This window comes from Condylura cristata, unplaced genomic scaffold (genome assembly GCF_000260355.1).
Source record: "Condylura cristata isolate star-nosed mole 26May11 unplaced genomic scaffold, ConCri1.0 scaffold00002, whole genome shotgun sequence".
NCBI lineage: Eukaryota > Metazoa > Chordata > Mammalia > Eulipotyphla > Talpidae > Condylura > Condylura cristata.
Genome location: NW_004567103.1, coordinates 62694805 through 62710440, shown reverse-complemented (window position 1 = coordinate 62710440; position 15636 = coordinate 62694805). Strand labels below are relative to the sequence as shown.

The 15636-nt window shown below is 34.3% G+C and overlaps 1 protein-coding gene across 5 annotated transcripts in view; it reads left to right on the top strand.

Moving 5' to 3' along the window:
- Positions 1-15636, top strand: part of MBD5 (methyl-CpG binding domain protein 5) — a 120014-nt gene that overhangs the window by 85762 nt on the left and 18616 nt on the right. For 3 of the 5 annotated variants that reach the window (XM_012727407.1, XM_012727406.1, XM_004674669.2), the window contains 3 exons: positions 658-1683; positions 3202-3410; positions 5615-6823. In XM_012727407.1, the coding sequence (XP_012582861.1) occupies positions 658-1683; positions 3202-3410; positions 5615-6823 (2444 nt within the window). Of the gene's footprint in view, positions 1-657; positions 1684-3201; positions 3411-5614; positions 6824-6920; positions 6958-15636 lie in introns of those variants that run through there. The other 2 variants (XM_012727409.1, XM_012727412.1) reach the window with 2 other exon arrangements.

Sequence of the window (15636 nt, the reverse complement as noted above, 5' to 3'; positions counted from 1 at the left end):
AACATTAGTTAACATGGAATAATATTCACATTAATATTCATAAATGAAAAAAGTTATATAACAGCATTATTGTATTTTTTTTTAAATGTATTCATTTTTTAAAATTGTATATAGACACACACTCATATAAATCTACATATGTAACTCCATATAGGTGGGAAAGCCAGAAAACTACACACCAAAATATTGTTTGCTATCTCCATAGGGACTCTTTATTTTCCATTTTACATATTCAAGATCATTGTAGCTTATTCCCACTGAAAACATATGCCAGTATTATAAAGACAAAAACTTTTTTATGAAAAAATACAATATGAAAAATGAAGGCTTTTTTTTTATCTTCCAAATTGAATGAACTACAACAGAGTCCCTAACCTTCACTTTCTAACTGTAAATAGCAAGTTACATGATAGTTACAGCTATTTCCCAACATGCTGAACTTCCACAATATATTTCTTTTCAAGGAGATTAGAAAGTATAAAGTGAAATTTAAGTTTTATTCACAAATTTCAAAAGTCTCTGCTTACAATTTTAATCTGATTAAAATCAATAAAGGGTACATGTAATGAATTAATGGAATTGTAACTTGGTGTACTCTTATGGGGTTGTTTTCTTTAACATCCGTAATTAATAAGTGTCTCTTTTTCTTCATTGTAGGCGGCTCGGGACCATCATCCTCCATAGCCATAGCCGGCACCAACCACCCTGCCATCACAAAGACAACGTCTGTCCTTCAAGATGGTGTCATAGTCGCCACCGCAGCTGGAAACCCACTGCAGAGTCAGCTGCCCATTGGGAGTGATTTTCCTTTTGTTGGCCAGGAGCACGCACTTCATTTTCCATCCAACAGCACTTCAAACAACCATCTTCCACACCCCTTGAACCCCAGCCTCCTCAGTTCTCTACCTATCTCTTTGCCAGTGAATCAACAGCATCTCCTAAACCAGAATCTATTAAATATCCTCCAGCCTTCAGCAGGAGAAGGCAAGTCTGAGATCAACCTCCACCCTTTAGGTTTTCTCAACCCGAATGTAAACGCTGCTTTAGCTTTTCTCTCCAGTGACATGGATGGGCAGGTATTGCAACCTGTTCACCTTCAGCTCTTAGCAGCCCTGCTTCAGAACCAAGCCCAAGCAGCTGCCATGCTTCCCCTGCCATCTTTCAATCTGACCATCTCAGATCTTTTGCAACAGCAAAATACCCCTTTACCCTCATTAACACAGAGGACAGCCCCACCAGACCATTTGCCAAGCAATCAGTCAGAGAACAGTCAAGCTGAGACCCTTTTAACCAACCCCCTGGGGAACCCTATACCAAGCTTTGCAGGCAGTGACACTACTTTTAACCCCCTGTTCCTCCCAGCTGTCACTGGGGCCTCAGGATTAATGGCCTTGAATCCCCAGCTGTTGGGAGGTGTCCTGAACTCGGCATCGGCCAACACCGCTAATCATCCAGAGGTTTCCATAGCAACTTCCTCCCAGGCAACCACTACCACAACCACTACATCATCAGCAGTGGCAGCACTGACTGTCTCAACACTTGGTGGGACAGCAGTGGTGTCAATGGCAGAAACATTGCTGAATATATCTAATAATGCTGGGAATACACCTGGTCCAGCTAAACTCAACAGTAACTCTGTGGTGCCACAGCTACTTAACCCTCTACTGGGGACAGGTCTGCTTGGTAAGTTAAATTTTTTCACAGATTTTTACAAAAGAAACGTTTTTCTAATTCTACTTTCTTTTTAAAAACTCCATTTTGTCACACTATTTTTAAAATGTTTTTGTTATGTCACAGTTGCTTAAGGAACTAAATATAATGACACCCACACACAACCATAGTGATACAAACATGAAAATGACTTTTTCCTTTGCCCCTGTTCTAGCAATACTAAATATCTTAATCTGCTTTCTCTTACCTTCTAATTCTGATGCCACCGAAACCTAACCTACCCATCACTCTCTTAAGCCAAGTAGAGTCTTACTTCTCCAATAATAAAGCACAGGCACATCTTTAAAATAACTTTTATTTGAATTTTAGTTGGTGTGGCATCACAGGGTTAGTATGAGCAGCTGCACTGTGGATGGAAATAGTTCAAGGAAGTGTGTTTTTCCAGGTGATCCCTTAATAAACAAAAATAAGTGCTTATCCAGCAAAATAAGAAACAAGACATAAAAATATTCAGAGTTAAAGGCCCAAATTCAAGGATACAGACCCAGTAGCTACTGCTAGATTTTCTTAGTATTACTCCGTATTAACTTGTAACTTGAAATCTTCATGGAGATTACTCAATCACAAAAAAGTTAGAAAATAATGTCATGTACAATCAACTGATTAGTGGAGGTAATTATAATATTGAGTACAGAGATGTGTCCATAATGTCTGGAAATACAGACATATGTATGATATTACTAAGGAAATGCCAGTTTTTTTAAAACACTGTTTCCAGATTTTTATGGATTTGATGCAGTATAATTAGTTCTATTTGCCATTGAATTCAGAATAATTAAATAATCTAAATGGCATTATAGATGTATGTATTTCAAGTTGCAGAACAATTTCTATGGTATTCTAAGGATAATTTTTTAAATTAATTTTTATTTAAATTTAGTTATTAATCCCATCTGATTACATACTGTGTTTAGTTTTAATGATTATGCCAACTAATTGTTTTGGTTTCTTTATAATTGTAATTTTAGTGATCAACCTTTCACTTAAAAACAAAATACTTATTTCTAGACCCAGCCAATTTTCATTTGGTGGTATTTATAGATTATTGTGGCTTGAGAGCAAATATTTGTTGTTACAGCCTGTCCATACCCACTTAGTTTAATCATATGGTAAAATACTTAGATTGCTAAAATGTCTTAAGACTAACATCAGCCTTTATTTGTAGGTGCTCTAATAAAAAGAGTTTCAAGGAATTATATGACATTGAATCTAAGGATTGGCTAGTGGATAGGACATAGAAAAAGCAGTCTTTCCATGTTACAAAATCATAAAAGCCAATGATGAAAGACAAAATCAAATAATAAAACTTTTTCCTTACCCACTAGTAAAACTTTAAGGAGAAAAAGAGAAAAAAAATTACCTTATAAATATAGATTTTAGATTTTGTTTCAGGATTCCTTAGGTACAAAGATAGGCATAGGATCTCCAAAGAATTGCATTGACTTACATTTTATGTTTTTCAAACTATAGGTGACATGTCCTCAATAAACAATACTTTGAATAACCATCAACTGACACATCTACAGTCGCTGTTAAACAACAATCAGATGTTTCCTCCAAATCAGCAACAACAGCAACTTCTTCAGGGGTACCAGAATCTACAGACATTTCAAGGACAGTCCACAATTCCTTGCCCAGCTAACAATAACCCCATGGCTTGTCTGTTTCAGAACTTTCAGGTACTCCCCTTTCCTGGGTTACTTTAGTAGAAAACAATGTCTAGGTTTATTAAATGCTTCACTCAAGGGACGAGACAAGAGGGAAGTTATGTGCTGGTTTACCTTTGTTTACTATTATTTCTCAGTAGTGAATATTGTTAAATTATACCATTATTTTGTGTGAGTTTATTTTATTTTGATAAACAATCTCAGTGGTTCTTTTGGAGCTGCTAGTAAGAACCGATCACATTCCCCCTTTAAATACTTTGGCTCTCATAATTAATGTCCACATCCTTAATTTGCCTAACCTATCTTGATCTCCAGCTCCAATTCTTACATCTCCTTGGATTCAGACATGTGGTCTTCCTTTAGTGCTACAAACTAAATAAATTCTGAGAGAGTAACATGAAATAAATATAGGAAGTCATATAGAAACTTTTCAGAAATAATTCTGGGTTAGAGAATGCTCTATCAGCAACACACAAAACCAATAGGTCAAAAAAAGTCTAAAACTTGAATACATAATACCTGCAAATCTCTTTATGATCAAACAAAACTTCTAAAGAAAGTTAAAGTGGCAAGCTGGCAGAAAATATTTGTGTATTACATAATAATTGACACTGATAATATAAAATAAGTCTATAAATCAGGGAGATAAAAGATGATTGATTAGAAAAATAAACAATAACTATTAACAGTTCAAAATGAAAGGTAATAAATTATTGATAAGCACATGAAAAGAATAATCAGTTAAACACATGAAAAGAACAATCAGTTATAAAAATTATGATATTGTTGTTTAGCAGATTGATTATAATCCTTGTTGACAAGGATATGGAGATATGGATTCTTTTAGATAATACTCTTGATTTGATTATATATCCTTTTGTAGGCTAATTTAGGAGTTTATGGAATTTTTTTTAATGGATGTAACTTCTGATGGCAGGAGTTTAACTTCTATGTCTCTATTTAAAGGAATCTTCGTTAAAAAATAAGGACACATACCAGTATACTCGTTATAACATGATTTGTACTGTTAAAAATAGAAACTAAACATCCATCAATAAGGAAATAGTTAGATATGTTATAGTACATACACTTATCTAGTAAATAAAAAATTAGGTAGAACTATATAATTTTATTTCTAAAGTTGAACTCTATTTTCTCTGTTAAGTAAGGTGATTTACTAAGAATAGCATACCAAACAACTGGCTTGTTGTAGCAGTTGGCTTGAAGAAGTGGATGAAGATTTGCACAGTTGAGGATCACAGAACTGAGGGAGTAATAAGGCCCTACCAATGACTTAGAAGTCATAAATTCCAATATCACTCAAACATCCTTTATAGATAAGGCAGATAGTTAAATTGATACAAGACTGAGATTTTGTCTGGTAGGTGTAGATAGAAGATAATGGCAAGAAAATAGGTCGAGGTACAAGAAGTAAAGACAGGAAGATAGTAATTGATGAATAAAGTTTGGAGCAAAAATTATTAGAAGAGGAGGATGAAATTACCACACTAACCATGCTTTAGAAACTTTCGAACTGTACTCATCCTTCCTATGCTGAGCAGTGATAGTCTACTCTTCCCTCCCCCTTCTTCCCAATTGGGAATCTCTTCTATAGAGAACCATCATCACTATTGACAACATGGAAGTGTCCTCCACTGGTAGCCTAGCAAGGTTGAAAAGTGGGTGTTCTATCTGAAGACTTCAAAAACTTAGTATCATACTAGAAATATATTACTGTTAAGAAAGGAGTGTATGTGTGTGTATCTTACTTTGTTTTATCTGATAGTGTAATTCCATAGGAATGAGAAATCACTTTCAAAGTCTGGTTCCTTTTGCATTTTGAGCAAAAGTGACTGACTTGTTCATCCCTTTAAGTCCCAATTTACAAAATCTGTAACAATACGATGTGGATTCATCACATGAAAACATTTTGTATTCAATCTTCTCAATTTTAATTTTTCTAAAGCATGGTTAGCAATGGTAATTTTTTTTAATATTGAATGATTTCAGCCAAAGAAATAGTACCCAAATATAATCAAGACATACACTTTTTTCTATAGTGACTTTTGGTTTCATTTTTGAATCTTGTTCTTTCATGATGTTTCCTTCCTTGTTAGATTTGCTTATCTCTTAGTAAATTTTAAAATTGTGGTCTTTCTTTTTAAAAACGTTTAAAATGTTTCTGTGTCACATGAATTCTTATCCTTGTCTTTAAGGTGAGAATGCAGGAGGATGCAGCTCTCCTAAACAAAAGAATAAGCACTCAACCAGGGCTCACAGCACTTCCTGAGAATCCAAACACTACACTTCCACCTTTCCAGGAGGCATCTTGTGAGTTGCAACCTAGGATTGACCCATCCCTTGGCCAGCAGGTGAAGGATGGCCTCATTATGAGTGGCCAAGGTGATGCTTCTGTAGATGCCATTTACAAAGCAGTCATTGATGCAGCCAGCAAAGGAATGCAGGTGGTCATTACCACTGCAGTCAACAGTACAACTCAGATCAGCCCCATTCCAGCTCTGAGTGCCATGAGTGCCTTCACTGCCTCGATTGGCGACCCATTAAGTCTCCCCAGTGCTGTCAGTGCGGTCATTCATGGACGAAACATGGGCATCGTCGATCATGATAGTAGGCTGAGAAATGCGAGAGGGGCACGGCTGCCCAGGAGCCTGGACCATGGGAAAAACTCCAGCGAAGGAGATGGGTTTGAATATTTCAAGTCAGCAAGTTGTCACACATCCAAAAAACAGTGGGATGGGGAACAAAGCCCTGGAGGCGAGCGAAACAGGTGGAAGTGTGAGGAATTTTTAGACCATCCAGGCCATATCCACAGTAGTCCTTGTAATGAAAGGCCCAACAATGTCTCTACACTGCCATTTCTGCCTGGGGAACAGCACCCAATACTGTTACCGCCAAGGAACTGTCAAGGGGATAAAATTCTGGAGGAAAATTTCAGGTATAATAATTACAAAAGAACTATGATGAGTTTTAAGGAGAGACTAGAGAACACTGTGGAACGATGTGCACATATTAATGGTAACAGAACTCTACAGAGTCGGGGATTTGGAGAACTGTTGAGCACCACAAAGCAAGATCTAGTCCTAGAGGAGCAGTCCCCAAGTTCCTCAAACAGTTTGGAAAGTTCTCTGGTCAAAGACTACATCCATTACAATGGAGACTTTAATGCCAAAAGCATTAATGGGTGTGTGCCTAGCCCTTCAGACGCTAAAAGTATTAGTAGTGAAGATGACCTAAGGAATCCAGACTCCCCCTCTTCAAATGAGTTGATACATTATAGGCCAAGGACGTTCAATGTTGGCGACTTGGTCTGGGGCCAAATCAAAGGACTGACATCCTGGCCTGGAAAATTAGTAAGAGAAGACGACGTTCACAATTCATGTCAACAAAGCCCCGAGGAAGGGAAGGTATACAAATCTTTATCCATTGTCGAATAACCTTTGTTCAGGTATTAATTATTCTTTTTTGTTATCATCACTTTGGATTCTTTGGATTTGAAATTAGGATTCTTCATGACTTACTGAGGTCTCCCAGACTTCTGGAGCACAAAATGAAGAGGGGATGTTTGTAGTCACCAAAATTTCGTATCATCAAGGGGTGAGTTGTAAAGTATTTGTAGGGCTTAGGGGGGACTCTAACCGAGGACCCAGATCTCCAGAGTTTTGTTAATATTGTCTTCTTTCCCTGCGTTTACCTTATTCTTCATTCCATGCACAGAGGATGAAGGCAGGTAGCAATGACTGGTAATAAAATCTGGTGGCATTGGAGTCCAGGAGTGCGGCAGAGGTAGGCACCCTCCCAGGGGATAGGAAGTGCCAGGGGACAGTCTGTCCTTTGTGTGCTTGCCTGTGACACATGGAGCTGGGGAGAGGGAGGCCTTTACAGCCATTTCTGGAAGCAGCAGGTAATGTCTGAGTTCAGAATGGTGTCTCCTTTCAGGAAAAGTTCTGAGCCTTTGTAACATATGGAAATGTTTAACCTCATAGTCTGGTTCTACTTAACACAGTCTGATCATATAAATTAAATGAAAACTTCTCCATGAAACTACCATTTAATTTAGCAGAAATTAGTAGGGGTTCTTCTGGGCTTTTCTCCCCCCTCACAATTGATAAAATTGGCTTTCTAGGCAAGAAATATGTAGAATGTTTAAAGTAGATAGAAAAATTTATATCTCACCAGGAGGAGATAATTATGCACATTCCTCACATATGATAAAGAAACATGTAATTTTTCATCTCCTTAGGAAACAAAAAGTACTCTCACAGATATGTATTATTCTGTTAAAGAGTATATTGTCTAGAACTATTTCAACGTTGCTCAAACCTCCACTGGCACTTAGGTTTAATGGCAGGAAATCAAAAGCATTTTTGCCAGCACAATAAAAGGATTGTCTTTCTCCAAATGACCAGGAGGTCCTTAAATCCGTCGCTTATAATGCCTAATATATACTTGTCAGGATACACTCTCAGCATAATGCTTCTACTTTTGATAAGAAAATGAATTCCATACTTCTGTTCAAGAAACATTTTATTCTCTATACTCTCTGAGACCAGACAAACATTCTTTAGGTTGATAAACCTAACTATTTTTGACAGTTTATTCAAAAAATAATTAGAAACAGCAAGATTGAGCTTTTAGGATATAAATGGCACGGCTACAAATACAAGATACAGACACTGAAATGTTTCTACAGTCTCTATGCAGATGAAACCAAGTCTTTTTTATGGGCCATTTTACAAAAACATAACTAAAGGAAAGATTATGGCCTGCCTTTCCTGGAAACATTCTTCCTGTCCTAAACACCTTGTTTAAATATCTTTTCATGACCTCAGGAGAATAAATACTTCTACTTTTAACACATTTCACACTAAACAATAACCCTAACCTGCTGATTAGTCTGTGCTTTTAAATATCTGTGATTGAGTGACTCACTGATGTTTAGGAAGATACACTTAAAAAAATATTATCTAAGAGTATATGAAACATTTATTTTGCTTCACTTATATAAGTAACTGGCTTTCATTCACTATAAAATAAAAATAATTGTTTCCCAAAATCCAGATTCTTCCTTATTATAAACATGAATTCCTTGTAGGAAGCATAAAGTTGTTTCAGTAAATTCAAATAGTCCTCTCTCATTGACTGACAGTGTAATTTAACATTCTCAAACCTTCATATCAAGACACACTAAAATTATTTTTAGTAATTCAGGAAAAAATAATTTAAAGCACACATTTAGACATGAAAAACTGAAAACATAATAAAATATTAATGGTAATACATGAAATATTCATTTATCATTAAAAAGCAAGGTATAACACATTTAAAAGCTCTAGGGCACTTAACATCTTTTAAAACCTCTGTTTTTTTTTCCAGAACCTACTCACTTTTGCACCTTAAAATAAAAAAACAAAGTACTCTTTCACAAGTGCTCTTTTTTCTCTTATAGTTCACAATATCAAAGGAAGGGCTTCCTCATACCTTATTAATGATGTCCAGTAAACCAAATAGTGTGCTCAATTTATAACACTAGGAAAAGTGAATTTCAGACACAGGTCTGTCCGTCTTTAGGACCAAGTGGCCTTTCCCTGATGTCTTGGTGATCTTGGTTCATCAAGAACTGATTGAGCCATGTTCAATATCTGTATAAAACAAAGAAAGATCTTTCTGAGAAAGAGTTCAGTAAAACACTTTTTAGGTTTGTTCTCTTATTCAAGTAAACCAATTATAATGTAAATTCTTTATTTACATAGAACCTTAGTCTTGGACAATGTTGGAGAAGTAGTTTGGTGCAGTAATAATCAGACATCTGCTTTTAAAAAGCAGTCCATTAGATGCAGTCCATGGCAATGCCTGGCATTTTGATAAAGCCAAGAGAGAAATACAGAGACTGACTCCATAAACAGTGTGTTTATTACATATAGTCTTACTTATTCTACCTTGCTAATGTGGAGTGTGTGACTATTTCCACTAGTGATGAATTTACAGTAGCTCAGGTAAAAGACTTATTGCACAATTTTATTTTGCATATCACTTTAACCCTCTTATTTGCTTGGTTTTTCATTCTATTTCTATGTCTAAGTAAAATAACCCAAGATCCTGTCATTTCCCTCCCACCAGATGAGGTCTATGTTAACTCAAATTTTAAAATAGGTTTATTAGCTTGTCTTTCCCTTTCCGCTACATCCTGCAAACATGTCGTTTATTTTCTGTTGTGACCTTGGTTCTTAGCAAGCCACTTCAAGTTCTTTTTGGAAACAAGGAAAGTAAGGGAAGAAAGGGTTAATTAACAGGATTGCAAATTACAAATTCAAAGCAAGCTGGATACTCTTGCATTTTCCAGGTGAATGAGCAGTTACTGGGATGAGAAGTCAACGATGTAATCAGAACACTGAGATCTCTGTGATGTTCATAAGTTGATATTTTAGCTGGCTGTTTGTCATGACAGTAAATTTATGATCTTAGAAAGGTATTTTAAAATATTTGGTAGAGTATAAAATGTAGTAAAATTACTAATAATGCATTAGAAATGTTTTGCATCTTCTGAGGTTATTTAATATAAGGTTTGATTTTTAAACTTCCAATACTGTAAGAACACAGTCTACAGAGAACTAGAAAGTAGGGTGTGGCAGAAAAAGGTGTGGGCTTTGGGCATTCTAACATGAGCACTTAATCTTACCTGTTCCAGTTACCTAAATGGTGCTTGGTAGGTATATTAATCTCCCAGAACTGAAATTTCCTTACCTTTCAAAATGATGATCCATGAGTTAAATGAGACCATACATAGATTATCCTTCAGTGGTGCAAGTTTCAACCATGAACCTTTTATAGTTTTAGGTTGAGTAGCCAATAGTAAGACATCAGAGCTGTGTTCCAGTACATAGTTATGACCGGAAAGTTCCACAGCCAGATCTTGGCACCATATTAAGAAATTCTTGGAAAGGAAAATACTGATATTATACCTATAGACTATAATGGGTAACCACTGAAAGCCTATCTAATTGTTAGAAAAAACATCTTTATGTACTCTCAATAACTTTTTAAAAATAAGGAAAATTATTTTTTATTTTGTAATTATCAGCTGCCATTTTTGATCTTACAATAACTAGCTTAAAAGGGTTAGTTGTTTCTAAAGGCTCCTCAACCCTTTAGTAGTCAAAAAGTAAAATTCTTTTTTTTTTTTTCTGAGTAAAGTATTAAATGTAGTGAGCAGTACCCCATTGGCCTTCATATTTTATTACTCTTACATTTAATGTATATATTCTGACTCAAGCCAATTTGAAAAGATTTATTTGTAGATTGGCACCAACATGTTTCTTTTCAATGAAACATTTGTTATCTTTGGACAGTTAGAGATATCTCATGTTTACCCAGAAAAGTTCTACATTTTGGTGCAGCAGTATCTGATTAAATGAAAACATGTTTTTAAAAGCAGTGGTTAGAGTATTCCCTCTTTAGACTTAAACTTTGACTTTTTCCATACAATTATAAAAATTGTTATGGATAGTTATTCAAAAGAGGCAGAAGTCACCATTAGTAAAAGTCATAACCAGATGTATTTGGGGGGACAATACCCTTCTTGATGTAAGCTCAATATCACACACACACACACACACACACACACACACACACACACACACATTTTGACAGTATGGAGCACAACCAGAAAAGTATACAGCACATTCTGGGAATGTGTAACTTAAATTAAGCCTACAGTTCAGATTTGGGAAGTAAACCCTCCTGGGATATTTAGACATTTTACTTTGAAGAATATTCTTTCTGTGCTTGATTTCAGCATTGATCATTTGTATTCTTCAGTACTATAATTCTCATTTGAAAGAGTTTTTTGTGTATTTTCTCTGCCTTAGATATTTTCTTATCCTGTGTTGGAAGTGAATCCCTTTCTCTTTACTCAATCAAAATCAGGAAGAGTTAGGCTGCATTTTAGAAGGGAGCAAAATAGTATTTGAAGAGTTCTAAACAAGATGAAGCCCAGGCTATTAAAGTCTATGTCTGATCAAAATTTGAAAGATATTAAAAATGAAGAACTAGGTAAGATGAAAATATACTAGAAAAAAAAAAACTAAACTAAAAATCCTAGGCACCACGGTAAAGTTTGCTGTAATGAATTGTGGGATATTGTGGACATTTTTTTTTCCTGAGCCAGATTAAAGAGGAAAAGGAGGCCTGTCTTCATTCACATAGATAATAGAACTACACATGGTTCTTGAGCTCATCAATAGTTTCCATGTAAGTAGTAACCAGTGGAATCTCAGATATAAGGCAAATACATCATTTTGCTACATGAATTTTCCAACAGTGTTTCTTTTAAAATACAAGTTTCTCCAAAACATTTTAATTCCATTAGTGTGTTGTAGATGGATATGAAGTTGTTGTCACATTTAGGATAGATTTACGAAGGCTGTGTAGTATAATTCTGTAGTACTAAAGAACATTGTGTCAAAATGAAGAGGAATGAAAGAAAAAAAGAGGGAAGAATTGAAAAGATGCTTCAATAATCTCACTAACTAAAATTATAATAATGTGGATTTTGTTAGCAAATTCAAAAAACTCAAAATTTGCCCTAGGAACTTTTCCATAAGTACAATTGTTGTATTATTGTTAGGAAATTAGGTTCATCCCTTTTGTCACAGGGGAGTCAACTTTTTACCCCAAATTATTTATTTATTATGAATTCCCACTCTTCAAAAAAATATTTTAACATTACAGTTATGTTAGCAGGACTTCATCTTGAAAAAAATGTTTAATATTTACTGTTTAATAAATGCTTGATAAGTGAACCCAATAAATACCTTATTGTTCCCAGAGCTGTATTTCTCAGACTTCAGCTCAATGGCATGTGACCTACACTATTACTTAGTTAAAATTTTTCCTCATTCATTTACTCAACAAATATTTTTTACATTTTATGTACTAGGCATGATTCAAGTCACCTTTTAAATAAACTCTTCAGTCTGTTTCTAAGGTATATTATATGTGATATCATAGGCATTGGATTTTTTGTATTCTTCTAATATAAATATTTAATTTGTATTAAAATGTTATAAAATTTCTAATATAAATTTACATAACGGTCTATCCATGTTCTGCCTAAAATAACTTCACAGACTACAGGTGGGACTTTGAGATAGACTATTTTGGTATTTATCATGCATTTTCATGTTCATTGTCTTCTTAGGTTATCTTATTGAGCCATAAATATGTACATAATCCCCATTTTACAGATAAGAAAACTGAAGTTCAGAGAAGTGTCATTCCTGAGGGCACAAATAGCAGGCCCTGTCCCCAGACTCCTAATTCTGGAATTTGGTTCCATTTATTTGATACCATTTCTCCAGGGACAGGAGCTGATCACAGTAGAAATGGAGTGGAGAGTAAAGAATGAAAGGAGCCTGAGATCTGCTATCTTATCACATTTATGAAATCTGTGGTTTATGTTCTATCCTTAATGTGACAGCTTTGCTTTAGCACTAAGTAGCAGAAAAGTAATCACCTAGAGATTTAATCCTGTTATCAGGATTAAAGTCTGTAGGGAATTTTAAAATCCTCTCTAGATAACTGGCTCCATTCAAAAGTGACCAGGGGTCCTTGTACCAGTTCTTCAATATATTCTGGACCCTCATTTTCTGAGGGTCAGTTTGGATCTCTGAAAGTTTTTTGTCTTCTTCAATCATTGACATTTAGATACTTCTGAGGTACTTACATGCTACTGGTTAAACCCCAAATAACTTAATTACCAAATGTTTAACATATGCTTTGTGAGCTAAATAACTGCCAGAGATTCAGACTTGTTCAGAAAAAAATCGTAAACCTCCTCCATATAATAGTGTCTGGCCTTAAAAGGTATGTTATTAACCATAGTGAACTGATTATAGGATTATTTATGTAAAAGAATTGTCATCTAAATAATTTGAATGAGTGAAAGGGTTTTAGGAGTCAAAATGTAAGTATATATATATATATATATATATATACTTAACACATAGGTGATATATGTGAACTATAAATATACATAAATTTGGGTTTCTTTTTTTATTCATAAATATCCTGTGTGAAAAGCTTTACATACCATGATGGCCAATATGACTGTTAGCAACATTATTACTAGCATGATGTTGGGCAAATTATGAGTAAAGAAACATTATAAAATCCTCCCCCATTTGCTTACCACCATACGAATTAAATAATTTATGGAAGTCCTGACTTGTGAAATATAGGAATATGAGATTATAATTACAGATTAAGATAGTAAGTGTCTTAAATTACTTGCTCCTTGTAAATTTTATTAGAAAATTGAGTGCTTAACCTTTTTGGTGCTACATTTACTTGTTTGATTTCCCAGTCCTTTCTTCATTTACAAGTTAGCTAAGTAATTTATGAGGGACATGTTCATTAAGTCACTAAATAGGATTTCTATTTGACTAGAAATGTATTTTTTCTTCTCTAAATCTAAATCCAGTTTTGGGGATACTGAATATTTCAGAACTGTTTGCATATTTCTCTAGAAACAAAACATACTTTTCATGCATAATATATTTCACAACAGTCGAGTGCTGAAATTCTGAAATGAAATAAATTAAACATTTACCTCTGCATATGTATAATCTTATCATATCAGAAATATCTTGTTTATATGTAGTTCCAGAAAGCACCACCATTGTTTTCTCTTTCAAGGTCATTGAATCCTTTATAATAATATAGTTTTATAGATTACCTTAAATTGAAATGCAGAAATGATGACAATTAATTCAGAAAATTACCCAAGCATAAAAAAATTTTGAAGATAAACTTGGGCAAGTCTCACCTAAATGTCACTTATATAATTTGATTTAAAATAACTTGACCTAATTTTTTAATGTCTGTGTATATGCATGTATATATCATATATGCATATTTGTTTTGAGCATATATGCATGCTTATATATGTTATGAGTGTGTTGGAATTGATATGGTAAAGAGAGAATGAATGCTTTAGATTCAGTTAGTGTCTCTGCTAGCCATGTTACTTAAACTCAAAGTTGCAAAAATAATTGTTTTACAATATTACTATATTAAATAGAAAATAGTGCCTTTACATAATAAATGCACAGGAAATGTTTTCACTGCACCCTACTATTTAGTTACAAATAAAAACTGAAGATTAAAATAATAATTTGACTTAATTTAGTTCTTTAAACTTAAGAAAAGCAAGGCAAGTTTTCATATTGGTGTCGTGCTTTCATTCACTGTGAATCTGCTTTTTGTTGCTTTTATCAATCCCTCCTGAGATCTTTATCAGTTTGCATCTAATAGAAGTGTATATTACAGGAAACTTTACGTCCTATTGCCAGGAAAGTCATCTAAATATAAGTGGAATTTCCTATAAATTACATAAATATAATGTGTGAAATATCTTCATATGCTCTTTGTGTGAGTGAATACAAGTTGGAACCTGATTTCTAACATGAATTGCAAAAATGTTTCCAAGCACCTTTTAAAAAAATCCACTTGGATCTATTTATCTTTCTTAAACTTTTCTAATGATATCAATAAGACACTTTTTCCCCCAAAGTCTCTACCAGAAGTGCTATTAGATAAAATTGTCTCTTGTTCTGGCTTGTCATAGATTGAATATCCCCAATGAATCCAAATATATAAGATTTTTGGCCTCTTCAGAACAAAATATTAAAGTCATGAGTAAGAACATGTTTCTATTATTTGACTCATTTTCACACTGAATGACTACAAATGCCTGTTTTCAGTCTTGGAAATGGAAACACTTTATTAAATATTACTGTGTAGTAAGGTTGAAGGGGTCAAAGAAAAATGTTTTATAATTAATATTCACAAGTCAGAAATATTTAAAGACAAAAATAATAGTAATTTCCTTGCTGATTAATGTTTATTTTCTTATCCATAGCATTTTAGCAAACTCTGATTTTTTTATAGAATAGTGTCACGAATTGGAAAAAAAACTGGGTTAAGGGTTAGCGTGAGGGAATTGCCTGGAAGCTGTGTTTATACAGCAAGCAAGACTGTTTTTACTTACTTTTTTTAAGATCAATAAAAGTAGTAATATTTTTCTAGAAGTGTTTTTATTCACAAGTTACATACAAGTTTTCCTATTTATTGATTGCTTTTCTTAGGACAGGTAGCTTCAAGAGCCATGATAGGTTTTTTGGGTTGGCAGTAATATCTACACCTTGCCGAACCCCCCCCC